General features: G+C 43.4%; 1 protein-coding gene across 1 annotated transcript in view; it reads left to right on the forward strand.

The window, feature by feature from the left end:
- The window catches only part of LOC126183848 (probable ATP-dependent RNA helicase DDX31), a 262,254-nt gene that overhangs the window by 114,206 nt on the left and 122,588 nt on the right, over positions 1-25,460 (forward strand). The window contains exon 8 of the mRNA XM_049926135.1: positions 3,513-3,703. Coding sequence (XP_049782092.1) covers positions 3,513-3,703 — 191 coding nt within the window. The remainder of the gene's footprint in view (positions 1-3,512; positions 3,704-25,460) is intronic.

Raw genomic sequence — 25,460 nt, forward strand, 5'->3', positions numbered from 1 at the left:
CATCCATAAACAGTGTCACTATAGATCACTCACGATGTTGCCTTTTTTCTGGTGCGGTGCTATCGATCAACAATTCTTGAAGGCAAACGATAATTTGCGTATATACTCGTACGTTTGATAAGAGTCGATAGTGAACTTCAGTGTCGAACGTCTTTCGGATACCTGAACATACAGGATCTATTGACCGGCGACCATAATTATTTTTAGGAATACAGGGTGGTTGTAATTGAACTACCGCTGTAATTGAGCCAGTGTTGACGGAAAACTATTTACCGAATGGATACCCAACTTTGTAGGAATGATGTTCAGACAGTGCGTTGCAGGATTTGCGCTGTTAGCAGTGTTAGTGTTATGACTTCCCGTTAGGCGCTGGTACTGGTTCGGCGACATAGGTTTGAAACACAAGCATCGGTGTGCATTATAGTTGCAGACAGCCAACATGGGTCTGGACATGATGAGAAGGGCTTTACTCGTAAATATGTTGTATCAAAACAACCGCAATTGTGCTGATGCTCTTCGCGAGTATCGCCGCAATAAAGGAATACAGAGAGATCCTCTTTCCGCACCAGGATTGAAGATGATGATTCGGAGGTTTGAATTACTTGGTGATGTGAGAATTGCTCCTGGGAGAGATCAACAGATTTCTGGCTGTTGGGTTACCCGAAGAACAAGGTTTAATAACGGAACACGTAACAAATTTTGGAAGTTGAAAATGAGCATAGCGAGGGAGGTAGCCAACATACCACCTAAGATGTTTTGGGTAGTAGTAAAACAATCTATAGTGCGGTTCGAAGCTGTTGACGCAGATGGTCGTCGCATTGAGCATGTAACGTTAACGTAGTAAGCAGTTAACAAAGGTCACGCTCTCATGTGGAAATTAAAGTGCTTTTCTTTCAATGTGTCACACGTTATTTCTCTTTCTGTTGTCGTTACAAATGTTTCAACAAAGTTTTATTGCTCATCGATCACTTGTTTTTCACGAGAGCCCTATCAAATAGCGAAAGTTTAATTATAGCCACCCTTAATATTATGTTTAAAACGGGCACGGCGACGGGAGTGGTGGGTTCTTTTGACATGAGTGATGATGAAGCTGTGTTACTCCCAGAATATTCTAAAATCCCACAGTTCACACGATTTAGAGATAATGGTTTATAATTTTGCGCATTTATTCTGTTCACCTTCCTAATAAACAGGAGTAACTTGCGTTGTAGTCACAAGCGACATTTTGCTGTGATTCGCGATAATGCTATCCTCGTGCGTTTCCGCAGCGAAATCGGCCTGGCGGTGCACCATCCGGACATCTGATTCAGGAATGAGACACTGCCCTGTCCTAAAATCCGGGAGAACTGTACACGCTCGCGGTTAACTGCCCCCTACACGTTGACAGTTGCGGACTGGCACGATATTTAAGGCACTGAACTCATATATGAGAAGAGCGAGGTTACAATGTGCGTCCGGTCACCCTGTTCAAGGCCATCTGTTCTTTCCGTAAATTTCAGATGGTGTATAAATGATTTTTTTTATGCAGTCTTATATGAGTATGAATCGAAGGAAAGACAGAAAACGGCAGCTAGTGGGCATTGAATTAAATCAATGGAGAAAGTTGAAAATTTGTGGCGGACCAAGACTCGAACCCATATTTACCACTTCTCATGAGCGGTTGTCGTAAGGGGGAACGACAGGGTGACTGTCGAAAGAAAATTTTTTATTACGGAATTCGAATGTGTATACATTGAAGAATTATTCCTCAAAATATTATGCTCGAACTCCAAAAAGTAATGATTCTGTGAACGTTTGAAGCGGCTCTTGCATAGCACGCCTCGGCGTTAGAGAACTGGTTGCCACAAGTCGTTATCGATGCCATCACTCCAATTTACACCTATTTGAGTAAACCCTATTTGCTGGAGCGTTGTTTGGGCTGTTTTACTCGAAATGTGAACGAAAGTTTCAATAGTCTCATTTGGAGATACGCTCCAAACTTAACAACCAGCCGAAGCGAAATTGTTGACATTGCTTGAAATTTGGCCTTTTGACTATTCAGTGTAGCTCATACTGCTTTAATGCTCGTGGCAAATGCCCTTCAAATCAAAATCGGCGATGAAATGCGCGTATTCTGTGAAGACGCGTTCAGAGACGAAAAGGGCTTTGAGGACGAAAATAAGTGCTTATCAGGTCAAAGTAGCAGAAAGCGGCCATCCAATAGGCGGGGTGATGGTTATTATGGACCAGGTGTCGATGATATCCCGTATGTTTCAAGGTTTGTCCCTTTTTTTTTTAATATGGTAAGTACTTATCAAACTTTAAATGCGTTTTTTTAACCATATTTTTTGACATGGTTGTCGTCGCCCACGATACAATTTTCGTACGATTTTAATGATTTTGTGTCTCTTTTGTAGCAGATTGAATTCTCTTAACCTTTTCTAGCCGATTTTTTAAAATGTCGATATTTAGTAGTTTTTTCGCCGAAAAAAGACGGGTCCAAAAATGGCCGTTTTTTCAAATATCTATAATTTCACCACGTTTTTTTTTAAAATCCGTGCGATGAACTATAGTTTCGTCTGTAAGGATCAGGATGATATGTTAATTTCGTGTTTCACATAACCACAAACGGAGTTCAGCGACAACCGTCGGTCTACCTCCTTTCAGAGTTGCCTCGGGGAATCCCAATTACACAGTGAAGATATTAATATTATTCAATAAAAAGATACCAAAAACTTCAATGTATGCTTTATTCGTTGCAGCAAACCCCATTTGTCTACTACATTTCAGTACAGAGGAAGAAGGCCTGAATTTGAGCAACAACGCTGTTGTTCCCTCTTAACCATTTCGGCTATTTGGCCACAGTCCCTGAACGACGCAAATTTCCAACTTACACTACTGGCGTAGTGTCCCCGCCTATTAAGCCTCTATATTTCGCAGCATTCGCTGATTTTCGTCGAGTTCAAAAAAAAAAAATGTTCAAATGTGTGTGAAATCTTATGGGACTTAACTGCCAAGGTAATCAGTCCCTAAGCTTACACACTACTTAACCTAAATTATCCTAAGGACACACACACACACACACACACACACACACACACACACACCCGTACCCGAGGGAGAACTCGAACCTCCGCCGGGATCAGCGGCACAGTCCGTGACTGCAGCGTCTTACGAGTTCATGCGGATGTTTTGTATTCACATAAGGCTGAAGGGTTAAACAAATGGTGTGTGTTCTTTCGGACAATCCAGCAAGTTGGAAATTTGTGTCGGTCTGGGACCGTGTTCGGATAGCCGAAGCGATTAAGACAACCGCTCGCGAGAAGCAGTAAATCCAGGTTCGATTCCCGGTCCGGCACAAATGTTCAGCTTTCCCCACTTATTTAATTCATTGCCCACTAGCAGCCGTTGCCTGTCTTTCCTTCGATTAATTTAATTTGAATTACGGGATGGACGCTTTGGAGAGGCCACGGCCGACTTGTCGCTCGCCACCGTTGCGCAGGTGTGTCATGGGTCGGTACTACTGTTTGCAGGACGTGGCGTCCCGCGGCCTGGACCTGACGCTGGTGGACTGGGTGGTGCAGCTGTCGCCACCGCAGTCCGTGTCGCACTACGCACACCGAGTGGGCCGCTCCGCTCGCGTCGGCGCCCACGGCTCTGCTTTGCTCTTCCTCGTCGATTCGGAGCTCGAGTTTGTCGAGACACTCAACGAAGCTCGCATCAGGTAAGTTCCGACACAACTCTAGTTTTGAAACGGCAAGGTATGTCCTTGTATCTACATCTATCCTCCGACGGTGTATTGTGGAGGGTACTTAGTTTACCACTTTCGATCTCCCCCCCCCCCCCCCCCACTCACCACCTGCCATCTTGTACCATTCGTGAATGAAAAACTGTTGTTAGCCGTCTGCATTATACGGGGTGGTTATAATGAAATAGGAGCTACTCGTGGAAGTCGGGTGTGGGCTATAATTATCACATGGTAGCGAAACTTGATAGATATGCAAATACGTTCATGCGGAACCGATTTACACTGGAAAAAGATTAGTTCCAGTTTCGGCCACCAAGTGCAAATCTGGCGCTGTACAGCATCTCGTCGACGTCTCTTGTCCTCATACTGAACATATTGTGCAAGCAGCAGCTGTCAGTAATAAAATCAACATAACTCTTACGTGTTGACTTTTTCTGCCCACGTCCCATTCCTAATCCACTACATACGGAAACATTTCTATACGTCTCTCCTGCATTCATAGTGCCAGGTTTACGCCTGGTGGTCAAAATTGGAACTAATTTTTTCCAGCGTAAATCGGTTCCGCGTTAACGTAATCGGATATCTATCAAATTTTGCTGCCATAAGATATTTACAGCCCACGTTGGACCTCTGTGAGTAGCTGTACTTTAATAATAACCATCTTGTACCTAATTCCCCGAATATTATTGTCGTGGTCAGAATGCGAGATGCTTGAATCATATGAGACGCCACTTGTTGTAACTTTGGAACTTCGTTCCTCCGCCTTGCTCTACGCGTTTCCTGTAGCGTCTCCTGTTTAATTTTTTTAAAGCTTGTCTCATTTGCTGTCGCGCTGGCTGTGCAGTTGTCTGACGAATCTTGTTAGTACTATGCGCTTCTGAAAAATCGAAATTCCAAGTTTTATGAGCCTCTCGAATACCACACGTGAGTGCCAGTTATCGAGTTGAGGCGTTAGACAACAGGCTAAGGCAGCAACTAGAAGTCGGCCTGTGTACTGCGTCCGAATTTGATTTCTTTTCCCCTGATCTATCTTCCTGCCTTTCCTTTCTGAACAAAGTTGGTGTGTTGTAGCGATACATGTAGTGGTCTTGCACTGATTATAGCAGATGTTGAAAGTAACCACCATTCATCTCCTGGCACTTTTTGGCCCTGGTGAGCAAGTTGCTGAAGGCAGAACGAAGCTGGAATGCTGGAATTGCTGCAGTTTCATCCGAAATGTTCTGCTGCAGTTCTTGAAGACTACGGGGTGGTTGCGATACACGTTAGACTTTAGAGCTCCCCGCACAAAGTAATCGCACACTGACAGATCAGGTGACCTGGGTGGTCAGTTAGGGCCGCGACCAAACTGCAGGTCGAGGTGGGGTATTCGTCCACGTGATCGACATGATACGCCGGTCTCTTGCGACAGGCATTGGGTTGATTTGGTAGAACTGGTATTTTCCGGTGTGTGGCACGTTTCGGAATGTTTTTGACTTGTTTAAAACAGATCCTGCCTGATGCCATTTTCCGACTAAGCGATGCATGGCACTCTTTGCTGGCACTTTGACACCGTTAAACTTCTCAGCAAATAGCTGACAACACCATTTCCACGATTTTGTTGTCACGTAACTTTCCACAACGGACACCCGCTGCCCCACTGTGAGTACCATCGTTCCGTTTGCAGTGTTCTACTCAAACTGACACAGCCCACACTACGCTCAGAACTGGCGTGGATCACGTGGTGGGCGTACACGTGGTGTGTGCGTCGCAGGGTGTGGTTATATGTATATATTCATGTCCATTCGTATCCACTCTTCTGGGTCACTTTTATTTGCCCCGCCCTGTAAATATTGTGGAAAACTGAGTATGTGAGATGCGAAGGAGGCACCGAAATCCGCTCGGAATGGCCGCGTGGTTTGAGGCGCCGCGACACAGACTGCGCGTCCCCTCCCGCCGGAGGTTCGAGTTCTCCCTCGGGCATGGGTGTGTGTGTTGTTCTTAGCACAAATTAGTTTAAGTAGTTTAAGTTGTGTGTGGGCCTAGGGAACGATGACCTTAGCTGTTCGGTCCCTTAGGAATTCAAAAACATTTGAACATTTTTGAGGCACTGAAATACATGGAAACTGAGGGCGGAAGAATAATAAAGACTACGAAATTTAAATGTCTAGGTGAAATAATACAACCAAATGCTTTGAACAAAGTAGGTAATTTAGCAAGGACAGGGGAAATAGAAGTGGCTTTTCAACTAGCCAAAGACCTGTATAACAAGAAATCTATTTCCGTAAATGCAGAACTCTGGCAGTACAACACTGTCATTAAACCAGAATGCCTTTATACTTCAAAATGCCTTTCGTTAAATACAGCCAGAAAATTAGGTGAAGTAGAAAATAAAGAAAGAAAAATAATCAGGATAGTCTTGAGACCAAAAGACGAGAATAGGAAACGGAAATTAAGAAGTAATAAATAAATTTATGAAACAATTAAAGCAGTATTAGACACAATGAAAAAGAGAAGAGTCATATTCTATGAACACCTAAAATCGCTAAATGAAAAGAGGATGACAAATGTAAATTTTTAACTTTGACTGAAACTCAATAACTTGAATGACATGGATCAAAGAAGTAAAAGCAGACCCGAGAGCAGTGGAAATAACGGAGGAAGCAATAGGAGAAAGAGGAAAGCGCAGAGCAAAAGTAAAACATTTCAAGGACTTCCAGGAGAAAACAAGGAAAAGACAGTTGCAGTATGCACAGAAGAAGGAAGAGAAACGTAGGGGAAGATTGAAAAACTACTGGAAAGAAAGAAATGAGAAAAGAAAGAAGACATAAGTTATTTTATGTTGTCCTTAATAGGCCAAAACAATAATAAAGTAGTCTATACTACTATAAGAGGTGGTCAATAAGTTTCCGTTCGATGGCAATACTGTCCAGAATCGGTATCCCAATCAGGCAAAATCTCCGTGAGCATTGAAGGAATCAACCCACCGACGCACCCGTTCGGTAAAGTACTGTGTTCTGCTGCGTGACAAGATTCGTAACTACTTGCTGCACATCCTTGTCTGACAGGAATGGATGACCCTTCAAGGCCTTTTTTGAGGGACCGAAGGCGTCATTGTCGCTTGGCAAGAGATCTACTTCCATGCTCTGCAGTCCACCACGAAGTGCACGGCAGAGACAGAATGGTAGGATAGGTGCTCGAGCGTCTCCCATTTGTGTTGGCGTTAATTTCCGCATTACGACATTTGAGATAGGGGGACGTGCGTTATATGAAGCAGCGGCACCTCTGGGCGCACCATTCCACATGGTGGTTTTCAACAGACATTCTGCCCCATACCCACTTTCATTCTATGGATTTATACCAGTGTTTGTCCTTTGGCACCCAACAAGAGAAAACAGCACGTCGGCCCTGTGTGTGCTCATTTGGTAATAAACTTGCCATAGTTCACATTTCCGCATTTACCGCTCGCATGTTGGAAAGACACGAATGCCACACTAATCTCTTGCGTACATGTGATGCTTTTACAGGATGAATCACCTACAACTTGCACTGCAGATATTGCGGAAATGGAAAATGGTACTGATGTGCGTTTTCACAGAATGAATTGGTAGCCAGGGGCTTTTACTGTTAGCTAATAAACAGATTGTAATAATACCTATAAAGGTTATTTTTGTGCAAAGATACACTTTTTTAAATGGAGAAATGGCTGTTGATATTAAATTAAAAGTGGTTAAATTAGAATGTCAGTAGTGTTTGTTGCAAGATTATAGTGCAAGTCGTTTACGAGATATCGTAGTTTGAGTAGTTCTCACACCGACACTTGGACATCACCTGTGGCAGCACACACTAAAGAACAACAAAAGTGCATTCAATAGTTACTTGGATTCTGACTAGTAATGAAACAACTGACCATCACAAAGCCGCGCGGAGTGGCCGCGCAGTTAGAGGCGTCATGTCACAGGTTGCGCGGCACCTTCCGCCAGAGGTTCGAGTCCTCCCTCGGGCATGGGTGTGTGTGTTGTTCTTAGCATAAGTTAGTTTAAATAGTGTGTAAGTCTCGGGACCGATGACGTCAGCAGTTTGGTCCCATAGGAATTCACACACATTTGAACATTTTTGAACCATCACAGAAGAACACAAGTGCATACACTAGTTATGTGGATTCTGACCAGTAATGAGACAATTGACGATCACATGTTGTGTTCAAAATGACCACTGGCGGCAGCAATACATGCTTCCAGTCTGGGGTGGAACAGCTGCTGCACACATGCTACAATTTCAGCAGAGGTGTCCAAGCAGGCTGCACTAATACATCATTTCATATCATTGAGTGAGTGTAGTTGGTTTGTCCTTGTAGACAGCGTCTTTCAGCTTCTCCATAGAAAAATGTCTAAAAGTGTCAAATCTGGGGAACAGACCAGTGAAGGTACCCTGGTACATGACCTCTTGTCCAATTCAGCGATTTGGAAACAATTTGTGAAGACATGTTGTTGTACTTCGTGCACAATGGACTGGACAGCCATCACGTTGGTACCACAGGTTCCCCCTAGTCTGCAGAGGAACGTCTTATAGCATCTGTGGAAGGTGGTCTGTTAGGAAGCTGGAATACTTGTGCACGTTCAGTGTTCTGTCCGGCAGAAACAGGCCTATGAGCTGATGGTTTAATATCCCACACCACCCGCTTACACTCCATGGACACTGATGTTCCACCTGACGAACCCAATGGGGACCAATAGTGCATACTTCGGTGGTTTACCGGGCTGTGAAGGGTAAATGCGGGTTCATCACTAAACAAGATATGTGGTACTTGTGGAGTATCCTCTCTTAATGTCCATGTACAGAAGTTAACGCGATTGTCATAATCGTTTCTATGCAGCCCTTGGAGAGAGGTACAATAAGGACGGAACCTATTTCGATGGAAAATGCGTAGGACACGTGACTGAGCGGGAGCTAACCTGCGGATCAACTGCAACAGCAGCAAGAACATCGATTTACCCTCTTCTGTCGTCGCTTGTTTCCGTGTGTTACGTTGTCTAGGTGTTACACTGCCACTTTCACGTTACTGGTTGAAGAGGCTGATAAATAACTACCGAGATGTATGACGTCTGTTGCGACATTTTGCCGCATGCACCATATAAGAACGTACTACATTCTTGCTATACTCTCCATACACCATGAGCATGTCGGCTTTTTCTGCATTGATGAACTCCATCCTCCACTCACAACCTACTGCTTGGACCGCCACACACTGACTAGCGAGTCGCTGTGCACTCAAGGAACATACAAATACACTGAAAGCAAACATAACAACATTGTACTCGTACTTAGAAACTACGCCGGTTGACTGGCACAAACAAATATCGATGTGGAAACTTTTAAAAATACGGTATCTGGTAAACAACTCGCACTAGAATCCCGCAACAAACTGATATTCTAATTTACCTTTTTTTTTGTTTGTTAATGTCAATAGGCACTCTTCCATTTAAAAAAGTATACGTGCGCACAGAAAATACACTTTCTAAGTATTATTAAAATCTGTTTATTGGCTAACAATATAAGCCCATGACAACCAATCCATTCTGTGAAAACCATACATCAATAGCACTTTCCGTTTCCGCTATATTTGCGGTGCAAGTTTTGGGCGATTCACCCTGTATACCGGCGTAGCATATACGCTGCAGCAACGCCCTCAAATGAAAACTTTTTGATCGCTCGTTGACTGCGGTTATAGTGGAGCGGCAAGCAGAGCAGCGATGACGAAACAAACCAGTGCTGCTCAGTGAGCGCGATTGTAATGACGCTACGAGCGGAGCGGCACAGAGCGCCAGTGGGAGAATGAAACTTTTTTTTTTTTTTTTTTTTTTTTTTTTTTTTTTTTTTTTTGAGCGCGCGGCGACCAGAGAGTTCGAGTGACTCCGGCTGCGGTCGGCCAACACCGGCACCATTCGGCTGTCGCTGTGCGTAGCAGCGTCAGTACTGTTGCTGACTCTTGCGTATCTTTTGTTGGTATCAGCGGAAGCTTTGATAGCAACTGTTTTTCCTTAGCGTTGTGTATGGAACCACCGAAATAATTATCATCCAAACTGATTCATTTTGGACAAATTATGTGACGAGATAGAAGCGGAACTACGGAGAATGCATTACATTAATCTCTTATCCCTCTCATTATCTTAAAACGAGAGATGATAGAGCTGAAGTAGCATAGCTGAGAAACACATGAGAGTCCTCTTTTTAGTATGTGAGAAAAAGTTTCAAAACTATCTCATTTGGATAGCTTCATTTGAAGGTCTGTTAAAGTTTCGTCCTGTCTGATTGCCTACTGTATGCTGCTCATTGACACTGAGGGATCCTTGTAGGTCGGTGACAGTGCTGTGGAGAACCTGTACGTTTCACAACATCGTCAGAAAATTCTGGCAAAGTTTCAGATGGCTTCCAAAATCAACCCCACTTAGCGCTCATTATTCTAAAACCAAATTCTGCTAATTGTTGTGGTCTGGAAAATCGGTTATTGAGATATTTATTCCACGGATCTAAAACACATTGATTGTAATATTTGATAAAATACCTCAGCAATGTGTATGCCTGATTTCCAATGCATACAAAAGGCAGTCCAACTGATGTATTCTGTAGTAGAGAGTCTGACGGTATATAAAGCTCCCCGTCTTGAACCACGCGAAATACACTAGAAGAATAAAATCCACCACTTTCCCATTTCTTTCCATATCCACAAACATCGATTATAACGAATTTCACCTGAGGATCTGCAACTGCTTAAAGATTGAATGAAAATTTTTATAACTTTAAATCTTTGACCCTCAATTTTCTGGGCATTTTAGACGAATATGTTTTGTAACAACATCGCTGACTGCAGTTGGGAAGTTCTGTATGTTATATAAATCATTTACAGTCTAGAAAACCAGGCTCGCATGTTGTGTGGCTGGAGACTATCCCACAGCATTTTGGTGATTGACTCCACAGTACTTACAACAGTTGTGAATCCTGTTGTGAATGTCAGTCATGTCTCGGAAACGAAAACTTCTTGTGGTTGCTAGGAACCTGTAACAGTTACAGTTTCATCAGCTATCTACGGCCCTTAAAAATGTTTCATTGGAAAAAATCTGTAGTTGCTTGAATATCTGTTAGGTATGAAAGTTTTACCAATTAATCGTATGGCAGAATATTCTCTTCTTTGCGTACTATCATTTCCCAAAGTCTTGTTTTGATATCTTAAACATTTTATGAGATATGAGGACCGTTACAAATATTTCATTGTGGCGTTTTCGCTGTCACATGAGTTCGAGACAAAACGCTTTACGTACGAGATTGGTGATAGATAGCAATACGCTCTAAGTGTAAAGAATAATTCAGTATGTTAGCTACATTTCATACGCAGAAACATATCACCTAACATACACCAAACGCAAGTTCATAGCGACCCCTATTTTTCAATGCAACCTTCTAGAAATTCTTGAGGTAGGGTACTTAATTTTGAAAAATCGCAATAATTATGACCATTAATGAAATGTAATGCATTTTATTTTGCAGCTGACGAATAAAGCTAAGAGGTGCATGAGAATCCAGTTTTTTCACCAAGTAGTTTTTTCAAAATCGTGGTTTTAAAACGACTGCACCCGGCTGGAGACCCGAGAACGGGTACAAACAGTTAATTCGTCGGGAAAGCCTAAGATCACACATCAGATTCCCCTGCGGGGAGAAGTTGAACCAGAGACTCAAGAAGCTGGATAAGCTTCGCGAACGGAAGGAGCGTCTACCGAGCTCTCTCGCCTTCCTGATGCGTGACCACGGCATAATACCGACATTCGCGAGGATTGCCCATCACATAAACACCGCGGCCGCCCACCGGATCACAAGAAGCGCTAGGCTGGCGCTTGTAAGGGAAAGGATCCGGTACACCTGTCGGCGGCTAGACACGACATCTAAGGAATTACTCGCACTCCACTTAGAGATGGCTTGTTTGCTCTCGACCGATTCTTGGGAGTTGGTCGACACTGTCTCCTGGGCTCATGTGGACCTCCAAGTTCCAACGTCTGGCAGCCAGAGAACAACAGGAGCAAGAAGTGCCACGCCGAACCGTAATCAGCTTCACCGGGAAGGAGATTGACGACGCAGCAAAATCAGTTCTGGAAAAGGGACTAAATTTCGCACCAACACAGACTACGATACCCATCGCAGACTTCATCAGTGGTACAGAGCAATTAATTTCCCAGCGAAGAAGCAGAAGAGATACGTCGGGAAACGTGCTGTGCGATTACCAAAGCCGCTCTACCGAGGCCGAACATCACGAAAGCACAAAGAGCTGCCATTCGAGAACTACGGAATGATCCTGAAATAGTTACTTTACCCGCGGATAAAGGAAATACAACTGTACTGCTTCCATTATCAGAGTACAATCACAAAATGTACGACCTACTCGAGGATCCAGCATACAGAAAACTGAAGGGAGACCCGACCAACAGGGTGAAAAAGAAGACTATTGAGCTTCTACGCCGGTACCTGCCGAAGGAAATCGTCAAGAAGCTCCGACCTCGAGCTGCTGCACCCCCAAGGCTCTATGGGTTACGAAAGGTGCACGAAAAGGATGTTCCTTTGCGCCCTGTCGTCAGTAACATAGGCGCTCCAACGTACCCGCTAGCCAAATATTTAACGGTAGAATTAAGCCCTCACGTCGGGAAATGTCAGCATCACATCAGGAATTCTGTAAGTTTCATTCAACGGCTGCAGGAGCTGCGCCTCCGTAACCAGGACCTCATGGTGAGCTTCGATGTGGTTTCACTTTTCACCTGAGTTCCGCTTGATGACTCTCTTAAGTTGATTAGGGAGAAATTCAACCCGACAATGACTAATCTTTTCGAATTTGTCCTCACATCAACATTCTTTCTCTTCGATGGAAACTATTACGAACAAACGGATGGTGTTGCCATGGGGTGTCCCCTGTCACCGGTAGTAGCAAACGTGATTATGGAGGACTTCGAAGAGAAAGCACTGGAAACTGCAGCACTGAAGCTTATGTGCTTTTACAGGTATGTTGATGACACATTTATGATATGGCCACATGGAAGAGAAAAACTTCAAGAGTTTCTCCAACATCTGAATTCTCTGCATCCTAACATCAAATTCACCATGGAGGTGGAAGAGATTGGTGAACTCCCGTTTCTGGACGTCCTAGTCAAGCGCAAAGCGGATGGCACCTTGGGACACAGTGTATACGGGAAAGAAACCCACACTGATCTATATCTCCAAGCTACCAGCTGCCATTATCCTTCACAGCGTGAGGGTGTACTACGAACACTGGTACAGAGGGCCCGCGCAATATCGGACGAGGAAAGCCTACAAGGAGAACTTAACCACCTTAAGGACGTTTCCAAGAAGAACGCATATAACGAGAGTCGAATTCGACGTGCTTTCAGGCAGAATGCACAAGCCCAGCAGAGAGAGAACGAAGAGGACGAGAAGACAATGGCGTACCTACCTTACGCCGGCAAAGTATCCAACAAAATCGGCAGAATTCTGGCTCGGTGTAACATCAAATGTGTCTTCCGCCCACCTCCGAAAACGCGTGCCCTGCTAGGTAGAGTAGATGATGACCTGGGGCTGCGCAAACCGGGTGTTTACCGTATTCCGTGTAAAAGTGGTAAGGCATAAATCGGGCAAACTGTACGGACAATCGAAGAAAGAAGCCAGGAACACAGAAGCCACACTGAACTGAAGCAGCCTACAAAGTCTGCGGGTGCGGAACATTAGGTGGATACTGGAGATACTATGGAGTACGCGAAAACGGAAGTTTTAGGGCAGGCCACATCTTTTTGGGACTGTGTTCTGAAGGAGGCGATTGAAGTACGTGTAGCTGATGGACTGATCAACAGAGACGCCGGGTTCAACCTCAGAAAAGCCTGGGACCCAGCACTCAGCCAACTAAAAGCACAGCGCCGACCCAAAGCGACTTCTGCGCCCGACGATGGCCACAGGACATTTGATGGTCCACAGTTCGCATCCCGCAGCCAGCAGCCCGCCCCTCCCCACCACCCGTCCACGCAGCACCGCGTGCGTCAAGACGCGGGGGGAAGGGGTGGGGAGCGATCAGAGAATAAAGGGGAGGAGATTCAGCGGAGGCGCTCAGCCTGCAAGTATCACCTGAAGATGACGGCAGGGAACGCTGTCGAAATATCGTGGTTTGAAAACGACTGCACCCGGCTGGAGACCCGAGAACAGTACAAACAGTTAATTCGCCAGGAGAGCCTAAGATAACACATCGTTTGAGAAAGATTGCAGGTCCTGTGTCGAATTCATTATATAATCATACAAACTGTCAACAGCTGTCATTACAATCGTGTTCTGCTCGGAAGATGGCATTTTGATCAACGGACAACCACGCTAGCAATGACGTCAGGGCACTTGTCAAGCGGGGTAGTGTTTGCAAGGTAGTCCCACATCCGCAATCGGAGAGTATAGTCACAGACGGTGCAATGTGGCACAGAGAAGACGCCTACACACTGTGTGCTGTGGAGGGCCATGGGAAGCAGGAGAGTCGCAAACTGATGTTGCCCGATGGCTTAATGTGAATCGTTCTGTTGTTTCTTGGGTGAGGCGACAGTTTTTAGAGAGCGAAACCGTGTTCTGGAGACCAGGACATTGCCGACAACGTGTGACATCAGGAAGAGTGGACCGTTATTTGGCTGTAAGGGCACGAAGGTACCGCCTTAGTACTGCACTGCAACTGGCATCTGACTTCGCAGCATTCACTCGACGTGTTGTATCGAGGCAAACGGTGGACAGAAGGCTTCATCAGAGTGGCCTTTATTGTTGGAGACCTGCTGTCAGCAAGATTTAATTGCTGTCAGGTACCGTGAGGAGATCTTGGGATTTCATACGAAGTTGTTGTGGGCTGAGACTTCGTACTGATGGACAATAATGCTCGACCTCACAGAGCATGGGTGGTTGATGTTTTTTTGGTAACGGAAGATATTGCACGCATGGCGTGGCCTGCTCGCTCTACCGAATTGAACCCAATAGATCATGTCTGGGATGCTCTAAAGAGAAGGGTTGCATCACATCAGCATCCATCAACCACTCTTCAAGACTTGTGAACAACTCTGCTGCAGGAAGAATGGGCGTTATTGCCTCAACAAGAAAGTGATGACATTATTCATAGCATGCCCCATCTTTGTCAGGCCTGTATTGGTGCCATAGGTGGCTGCAGCCCATATTGAGCACATTAATTAGTTGTCAGAATGTGTGTGCAAATCCGTTAAGTTGGAATGCGTTACGTATTCTGTACATTGTTTCTACTTTACTATCACCTTTTTTACTGTTTTGTGGCAAAATAAACGCAAACTTGCAAAATTTCCGTTTGTTGCTTTAATTTTGGACACCAATGTAATATAACATGTATGTAATATATAAAGTGGAAACGTTACTATCAAAAATCTCAAATTCATTGACCAATTTATTTCAGTTTTATGTCCAATACTCTGGTGAACATTTAGATGGAGACAGGCTGCATATTTTTTAAAATTATATTAAATATAAATATATATTAATATGCAAAGAGGAAAAATTATTACATAAATTTTGAACAGCTATTGAAAGATGTACTTCTAATTTTTATTCGTTACTGTAATGAACATTCGGACATAAAGATGCTATATATTTCTTAATAGAGATATTATATATGTAGTACATAAATGGGAAACTTTGTTACTAAAAATCTTTAAAGTTATGCAGCAAATTATTTCAAATTACAGGAGATACCCTAGTGAAAGTTTGGATGGATTTAGGCTATGTATTTTTTTTAACAACATTGTAAAGATTTTCTTTTAAAATTGACTGCGAGAAAGAAAATGGTGTGGTATGTTTTGGTATGTAACCTTGCACTTGTGTTCTGTTTCCCTAAGTCAGTTTTAACTATGATAACATGGCATTAGGTGAATTATTTCTCCCATACATATTCCTTATCATTATACGTAAGTAGGGGGGGGGGGGTGGTCAAAGCAGGAATGAGCACACTGTGTTTGTGGTGGTTGGATACATTCAGGGGCAAACTTGATTGATTTATGACACTCTCACCTCTCCTTAACCTATTCCTCTGATAGCCAGTTTATAACCCCAAGGGATAATTCATCCTTCTGAGAAAGTCTTCACCTCTCCCCCTCCACCCCTCTGGGCACCTCAAACCCTCCACGTCTTTACCATTTCTGATAAAAGCACACCTTTTATATCAAATTAATTCACTAACACCCCCCCCCTCTGATAAATCCCCCCCCCCAGTTCTCTCCTCCCACCCCCACCACTCCCCCCTCTTTGGTGAAGAAGGAAGTAGTTTTATCATCTTAAAGTTTGTCACCGTAGGGAGTGGGATAGCAAACTTACGTGTTGCACGTATGTCGGACATGTATGTCCTGAATTGAGTATTAAGGACATTGCAGTCTGCATGGCTAATATTTCAGAAACCACATTGCTTTAACTTTATAGTATGTTAAAAAGCAGAACTATGCAGCCTTAGGAGTGCATGTATTTATGTTCTATGATCATTTCACACTTGCCAAAACCTTCTTGGAGCTGGCCCTGGACACTAGGACAATACTTTAGAATTGAAAGCACAGTTGATTTATGTCACCTGCTCCAAACTCCACCTGTCTGGAGCTGCATCATGCATAAACCACACTTCTCTTCTTAACTGTTTGTTATACCACCACAAAATTCTCATGTCTACTATACACTAGTAAGTGGTGGTAACCTCCTCTTGTGCAGTTGGATGTGTGCCGTGAGTAAGACTGGTGCGGAACAGTTTTCATTGAACATAGTGTTACTTAACCCTGTGTGTCACAGTGGTTTCACTGTGAAACCACTTTTTGCTGCATTGTATCCCTTTGCGGCATATGTGACTCACTGTGAAACCACTGTCTCACCCTTGCTTGTAGTGCACTCTAGTGGATTTTCGGTGAACTAACTCAATAAATCTTGAGAGAGCAATGCTGCTAGCGGGAACCGGCATTCAGCGCTTGTTTTCCGTGCAAGTCCGACATATTGTGATTAAGACACGTTGTTTTGTGTTATTCAGATGCTGTACTTTATTCAGTGTAAGTAAAATTTTTGTACACGCCACGACATATATTCTAGATTGAAAATATGCCTAAAGTTTGAATATAGCACATTATTTGAAACAATGAGAAGCATAAATGTTTGTGGTTTCGCTGTGAAACCACAATGTTAGTATGATATCTTTACCATGCCAAGCTTCTATTCTTATACAGGGTGTTACAAAAAGGTACGGCCAAACTTTCAGGAAACAATTCTCACACACAAAGAAAGAAAATGTTATGTGGACATGTGTCCGGAAACGCTTACTTTCCAGGTTAGAGCTCATTTTATTACTTCGCTTCAAATCACATTAATCATGGAATGGAAACACACAGCAACAGAACGTACCAGCGTGACTTCAAACACTTTGTTACAGGAAGTATTCAAAATGTCCTCCGTTAGCGAGGATACATGCATCCACCCTCCGTCGCATGGAATCCCTGATGCGCTGATGCAGCCCTGGAGAATGGCGTATTGTATCACAGCCGTCCACAATACGAGCACGAAGAGTCTCTACATTTGCTACCGGGGTTGCGTAGACAAGAGCTTTCAAATGCCCCCATAAATGAAAGTCAATTGAGGTCAGGAGAGCGTGGAGGCCATGGAATTGGTCCGCCTCCACCAATCCATCGGTCACCGAATCTGTTGTTGAGAAGCGTACGAACACTTCGACTGAAATGTGCAGGAGCTCCATCGCGCGTAAACTACATGTTGTGTCGTACTTGTAAAGCCACATGTTCTAGCACCACAGGTAGAGTATCCCGTATGAAATCATGGTAACGTGCTCCATTGAGCGTAGGTGGAAGAACATGGGGCCCGATCAAGACATTACCAACAATGCCTGGCCAAACGTTCACAGAAAATCTGTGTTGATGACGTGGTTGCACAATTGCGTGCAGATTCTCGTCAGCCCACACATGTTGATTGTGAAAATTTACAATTGGATCACGTTGGAATGAAGCCTCATCCGTAAAGAGAACATTTGCACTGAAATGAGGATTGACACATTGTTGGATGAACCATTCGCAGAAGTGTACCCGTGGAGGCCTCATCCATGGCAGGTGTCCTCGTCGTTCTAAGTCTTCCCCAGTCGCGAGTCATAGGCTGGAATGTTCCGTGCTCCCTAAGATGCCGATCAGTTGCTTCGAACGTCTTCCTGTCGGGGACACCTTCGTTCTGGAAATCTGTCTAGATACAAACGTACCGCTCCACGGCTATTGCCCCGTGTGCCCGCATCTCGTGGTCGTGCGGTAGCGTTCTCGCTTCCCACGCCCTGGTTCCCGGGTTCGATTCCCGGCGGGGTCAGGGATTTTCTCTGCCTCGTGATGGCTGGGTGTTGTGTTATGTCCTTAGGTTAGTTAGGTTTAACTAGTTCTAAGTTCTAGGGGACTGATGACCATCGATGTTAAGTCCCATAGTCTTCAGAGCCATTTGAACCATTTTTATTGCCCCGTGCTAATCCATACATCAAATGGGCATCTGCCAACTCCGCATTTGTAAACATTGCACTGACTGCAAAAGCACGTTCGTGATGAACACTAACCTGTTGATGCTACGTACTGATGTGCTTGATGCTAGTACTGTAGAGCAATGAGTCGCATGTCAACACAAGCACCGAAGTCAACATTACCTTCCTTCAATTGGGCCAACTGGCGGTGAATCGAGGAAGTACAGTACATACGGACGAAACCAAAATGAGCTCTAACAGGGAAATTAAGCGTTTCCGGACACATGTCCACATAACATTTTTTCTTTATTTGTGTGTGAGGAATGTTTCCTGGAAGTTTGGCCGTACCTTTTTGTAACACCCTGTATACAGTAAGTTATTTAACTTTTACCTCTATTGAGGTGGATAAAACATACACCTTGGCGGAATTAGATAAAGCTACTGTCTACAACCTACTTTTTGAGGATATTCCAAGCGATTTGTTAGAACTGTCAGAATCTGAAGAGGATGAAGATGGTAATCTGGAGGGTATTATTCAGGCCCTTGGACAGTAAGCCCCCACGCTCCTACCTTCTTCAGCAGCTGAGAAAGAAGTTTTTGAAACTCCGGCTGATGTCAGTGAACTTCTTCCTTCCACCCAACAGTTTACAGAACCAAAGTGGGCACGTGAGTTCGGTGATTACGTTCATGTAAATTTTGTCTTTTTTAGTTGGTCCTGAAAAATTGTCGGTTCCCATTACCTCCATGGCGATTGGAGTGCAGAGGGAAAGTAGATTGTATGGAGGCATTTAATTAACAACAAATATGCTGGTGCCTTAGCCAGTGTATGTTGTTTATAAACTATGTTGTTAATATATTGGTCGCTGTGGGTGAGGTGTCGCAAAATAGGGAATTTTCTTAGGGAATTTTCTTGTTTGTTTTCCAGTGATGACAACTCACGGCCGTGCGCATCTCGTACCGATCAGGTGCTTATGGTTAAAACTGCCCACGTACACTACTGGCCATTAAAATTGCTACACCAAGAAGAAATGTAAATGATAAACGGGTATTCATTGGACAAATATAATATATTAGAACTGACATCTGATTACATTTTCACGCAATTTGGGTGTATAGATCAAGAGAAATCAGTAACCAGAACAACCACCTCTGGCCGTAATAACGGCCTTGATTCGCTTGGGCATTGAGTCAAACAGAGCGTGGATGGCGTGTACAGGTACAGCTGCCCATGCAGCTTCAAAACGATACCACAGTTCATCAGGAGTAGTGACTGGCGTATTGTGACGAGCCAGTTGCTCGGCCACCATTGACCAGATGTTTTCAGTTGGTCGTGCATTATCCTGCTGAAATGTAGGGCTTCGCAGGGATCGAATGAAGGGTAGAGCTACGGGTCGTAACACATCTGAAATGCAATGTCCACTGTTTAAAGTGCCGTCAATGCGCACAAGAGGTGACCGAGACATGTAACCAATGGCACCACATACCATCACGCCGGGTGATACGCTAGTATGGCGATGACGAATACACGCTTCCAATGTGCGTTCACCGCTATGTCGCCAAACACGGATGCGACCATCATGATGCTATAAACAGAACCTTGATTCATCCGAAAAAATGACGTTTTGCTATTCGTGCACCCAGGTTCGTCGTTGAGTACACCATCGCAGGCGCTCCTGTCTGTGATGCAGCGTCAATGGTAATCGCAGCCATGGTCTCCGAGCTGATAGTCCATGCTGCTGCAAACGTCGTCGAACTGTTCGTGGAGATGGTTGTTGTCTTGCAAACGTTCCCATCTGTTGACTCAGGGATCGAGACGATCCATTACAGCCATGCAGATAAGATGCCTGTCACCTTACTGCTAGTGATAAGAGGCCGTTGGGATCCGGCGCCAACCTTGTGTGAATGCTCTGAGAAGCTAATCATTTGCATATCACAGCATCTTCTTCCTGTCGGTTAAATCTGGTGTCTGTAGCACGTCGTCTTCGTGATGTAGAAATTTTAATGGGCAGTAGTGTAAAAGTGTCATTGCTGTTTGCCTCATTGGGTATTTCTTTCAGGTACCTTCTGTACTATACACCCTGTATATGGTCCAAGTTCAACCGAAGCACGTTATTTGGCGGTGACACATCATGCAAAACTTATTTTTGTCCTTACATTTTGCACACCAGTGTACTTAGTCGGTGACGTTAAGCTGTGATGTTCCTTCCTTCCCTTCCTTTACCTGAGATTGAGCGGAATTGCTGCGCCACGAACAGCGTTCAAGAATTGGTCTAACAAGAATTGTTTAAGTGACCTGTCTCGGGTGTGTTACGTACCCTTAGCATTCTCCGTAAAAATTTCAGACTAACAACTCCTGTTCAGGATCTGATTATTGTGATCATTGCATCTTAAATCGCTGCAGACGGATTCTTGATTATTCACACTGCGTCACTCGTTCAAAAATGGTTCAGATGGCTTCAAGCATTATGGGACTTAACATCTGAGGTCATCAGGCCCCTAGACTTAGAACTACTTAAACCTAACTAACCTAAAGACATCACACACATCCATGCCCAAGGCAGGTTTCGAACCTGCGACCGTATCAGCAGCGCGATTCCGGACTGAAGCGCCTATAACCGCTTGGTCACAGGGGCCGGCTTGCGTCACTGAATCTGAAGACTGGACCATGTTCATGCAGTCGAACGACATGGGATATTTTGTGCCGGTGACGGGAATTAAATTACTATATTTTATGTTGAGGTTCAGCTGAGATTCGTTGCACCATGCGCTCATAATGTGCTAGCTTTCGACTATTTCGTAACAAGTTTGTGAACACATGATCTTTCTGTATACAGTTGCCTCATGTGGTAGCATTTTCAGGAATCTATAAACGTTGTTGTCTAAGTCACCCTCGTGACACTAGGAGGCAATTCTCCTCAGTTTATTTGAAATATATTTTATGTAGCTGTTAAACAGATGATGGAAAGGAATTCACAAAAACTTCATAATTTTTAAAAGATATTCATGGACCGTGGTGACGTATAAATAAACATTAGAGAGACTACTTTATAGGTAATGCACGTAACAAAGTACAGTCATATTTGGCAGCTATTACTTGTACCGTGCAGTGGTTATAAATTTTGAAAAAGACGTAAATTATAACAGTTTTATTTCTGATTATACTCAGAGAGACGGTTGTTCTGTGATGTTATACAGAGCTGAACAGCCTTGGCACTTAGTTTGATTTTCTTTGTGCAGCCAGTGTTCTTACACCACATGCTGTTTTTTAGCTAAAGTAATTTCTGGCAAATGGGTTCATTAGGTGAGCGTGTTTGAGAGAGCAATAGTCTTCATGTCTTAGGAGTTGAGTCCTCATCTTCTTCTTCAAAATGTTGTGCCTGTTGGTTACTTAACAAATGCTCTGCAATTGTTAGTTTAGAATCAAGCTACTGCGGATACTCTTCTTTGATCATCATTCTGAATCCGATCAGTCCTATACTGAATCCAGCTATTTCCAGTTCTCAGTTCTATGAAGTGAGAAATAGTTTTTACAGTCCACATTTGGTTCTGGTGCAGATCCTGTAATAACTCGTTATTTTGTCGGTCAAGTCTGTGCCAGTCGTATTTTTAATGTGACAGCTTATTACTAGTGGATGGGGAACCTGAATGAATATTCCATAATTTTCGATTATCTTTTACATTGGTCCATAGACTGCTTCCCAATCTTGGTCAATGCAGCTATGGCTAGATTAGGTCATAACATTTTACAGTAGAAATTAGTTTGTCTTCTGTCACTGTCTGGTCAAACGACTCTCGTCCTTGATTTCCAAGAAACTTTTCTGCTGTCAGGTGGGCTGCTCAGGGAAGGGGAGATTGGGGGGAGGGGCATCGCGGACGTGGGGTAATAGTGGACACATATGTTTGGCTATTTTAGAAAAGGATGGAAGATGTTTTCAATAGCGCGGTCGTGAGACGACCCTGAAAGCAGCGCCGAAAAACAGTTGTGAAATGACGCCATGCTCACTGTACAAGGTGTGTTTACTTTATATTTTTTCAACTGTTTCATATAACTTATGAGTAAACTTGAATAGGTGTATGATATTTTAGGTAGAACATGAAACGCGATATCGTTTTTGAGAATTAACGTCTAGTTTTTTACGTACTCGTCGTGTGCATCATGCGGTTCTAACCTCAAACAAAAACATTGTTTTGCGGCACGGTATTGTTGGGTAATGCGGGACCTTTTGAGTTGGGTAATCCAGACCGTTCGTAATTTTACCCCTACTAATTAATCACATCTGTTTCAAATACCTCGAAATTACCATAGTAAGACGGAGACCAAATACAAACTAGATAGGGAGAGAGAGTGAGAGAGAGAGAGCGCCAGCGCCAGCCATTAAGGATGTCAAGAACAAAACACGTTCATTAGTAGAAGCACCTGCTACTTACTGTGTTCGGAAAAGTACTGTACACGACCATCTCAACAAAGAAATTACATAACCAAAACCTGGACGTAAAACTGTGTTTTTCGTAAAACAAATAAGGGAATTAGAAGAATTTATCTTAAAATGCAGTTAACTATTTTAAGGGTTAATGAGAGAGATGTTGCAGAAAATAGCTTTCAGATTTGCCAAAGTAAATAATTTGAAGCATAATTTTCACAAAACATCCCAAATGGCAGGAAAAGACTAGTTCTACGGATGTAAAGAAAAAGACGTCCTAATATTTCGCTACGGAAACCTGAGTCCGCTTTCATTAATAGAATTATAGCTTTTAGTGAAACAGAAGTGAAAATCTGTTTCTACAGGTATTCTTCTTGAGCTGATTGCAATTTAATTAAAAAGAATTACACCAGACGCGTTTCGCTTTTATCTATAAAGCAACATTCGTGGTTATTCTGTAAATTGGATACATACGTTTGTACATTTTTGACTGCTTTAGGTTATGTTCTTCAAAAAGTTGCAAACTTTGCAAACAAAATATCACTTTGATGCTTATCGTATTTGCAATGTTGACGAGACAGGTATTTCTAATGTCCAGAGAAAGTCAAAGATTTTAGCACCAAAGGTCCAGAAACAAGTGGGCCTGGCAACAAGTGGTGAAAGAGGCACTACAACAATAGTCGTTAGTGCATTTAGTGCTTTAGGAAAGTGTGTTCCTCCGCTTTTTATTCCAAGAGGAAGCGAATGAATGCTCAGTTATTCAGTTTCCGTCAGAGCTCTGATTCCTCTTATTTACCGGTACGATGTGCCGCAGTGGTTAGCACACTGGACGCGCATTCAGAAGGACGACGGTTCAGATCTGCGTCCAGCCATCCAGATTTAGGTTTTCCGTCATTACCGTAATCGCAAATGCTGGGATGGTTCCTTTTTATGGGGCACGGTTGATTTACTACCCTCATCCTTGAAACATTCCGAGCTTGCACTTCGTATGTAATGATATCGATGTCGACGGGACGTGAAGCGCTAATATTTCTTCTTTCCTTGTATTTTAATACGTCGGTCGTATTTTACTATGTAGGCGGGAGTCAACAAAATATTCCCATTTGGAGTAGAAAGTTCGCTTCTGCTGGATCCTGTTTCTCGGGAAGCCTTTTGTCCAGTTATAAACGTATTCTTTTCTTGTAAACGTATTCTTTTCTTGTAAACGTATTCTTATGTTCCTTTTTACGAGTAAAGGGGCGTTAGCAGAAGACATTGTAAGAGGCAGTGAAATGAAAACGAGACGATTGGAAAAAAGTAAGTAAACTTTTTATCATTTCAACAATAATCGCCATCACTGTCAATACGTTTATCCCACTGGTAGACAAGACGGTTAGTGCCTTCATGGAAAAATGTTTGTGGCTGCTTACGGAACCATGATTGTACCCAGGCGTGCATCTCTTTGTCCGGAGCAAATCAACAGCCACGAAAGTCTTTCTTAAGCGGACCAAAAACGTGGACGTACCAAATCAGGACTTTATGGAGGATGTGTAAGGGCTTCCTAGAGGAACTTTTGCAGCTTAGTCGAAACAATGGAAGTAATTTTTTTTCGTTCAGAGCCGTACTAACCGCAGGATGCTGCCATCTGATTTTAATTTTATGATCAGAGATGATAACATTTCTCTACGTTCTTTTATCGCTACACGCAACAAAAATATCTATCTTATTCCAAACAGGTGTTACCTCGTAAGATATTGTATTAATAACGTACGAGCACCTGAAAGTAGCAGTGCTCTGCCGAGAAACGTCGTACGAAACTACTTTTGGTACGAGTAGTGCTTGAAACAGAGAAATTACGAAATTTGGTAAATTTCCAAGAACTGTCGCGATTTCTACTAATTACATTGCAATGTAGAAAATGTAAGGTAACATCACATTAGTCGCAAGGGAAAAAAAATCTGGAACAATCTTGGGCTCAAATCTAGGAAATTATGTAGCCTGAACAAATCACAGTATATTGACGAAAGAAAACACCTAGAAGAAAAATGAAGATGTTCGTAGCTGCAAGTGAATGACCTTAAGGAAATAATTACAAGGGAAACTCCCATCGCACCCCGCTCGGATTTAATGGTAAGAGGGCCCAGTGGACAGCCTGAACACAGATCAAGCATGAAAACAAGAAGGTGGTGTACGTACTGGACTATGCAAAAAAATAATAAAAAGTAAACAGCGAACGGTCGAAAAACAAGAAGTGTAATGTAGAGCAGCCAGGAAGAGATATGGCGACGTGGTTAAGTGGTTACTGTGTTGGACTACCAAGGGGACTTGCCGTGTTCAGACCTCCCTCGTGCCAATTTTTTTTTTTTTTTTTTTTTTTCGCTCTTCGCTATTTTCAGATATATTCAGATTTGTGTCTGTGTCGGGTGTAACTCCCTTTGCAACAGCGAGGTGTAAGGTAGGGATCTATAATGACTGTTGATTCTACACAACTACTTTATAAGCAGCCGAAAGAAAGTAGCTTTCGAATGGGAACCGCAGACGTTTGATGACAAGGAGAGAAGACAACCGTATCTTCCATGGGAAAACACGTCTGGTGTGTCATACACGGCATTAGTGACAGTACGTGTGTCATATAATAGGAATCTCTTATCGACGCACCTAAATTATACGACTGGCGAGTGAGATACGCCTCCTTGCACGATATAGGTGTTAGTATGAATGTGAATGTGATCACTCCCAAGGAAATGATGGAAACGTGGTAGTTTGTTTACATAAGCTGCAACAAATGAACGCAACATTTTCACAATAACAC

Source organism: Schistocerca cancellata, chromosome 4, assembly GCF_023864275.1.
Source record: "Schistocerca cancellata isolate TAMUIC-IGC-003103 chromosome 4, iqSchCanc2.1, whole genome shotgun sequence".
In the NCBI taxonomy this organism is placed as follows: Eukaryota; Metazoa; Arthropoda; class Insecta; order Orthoptera; family Acrididae; genus Schistocerca; species Schistocerca cancellata.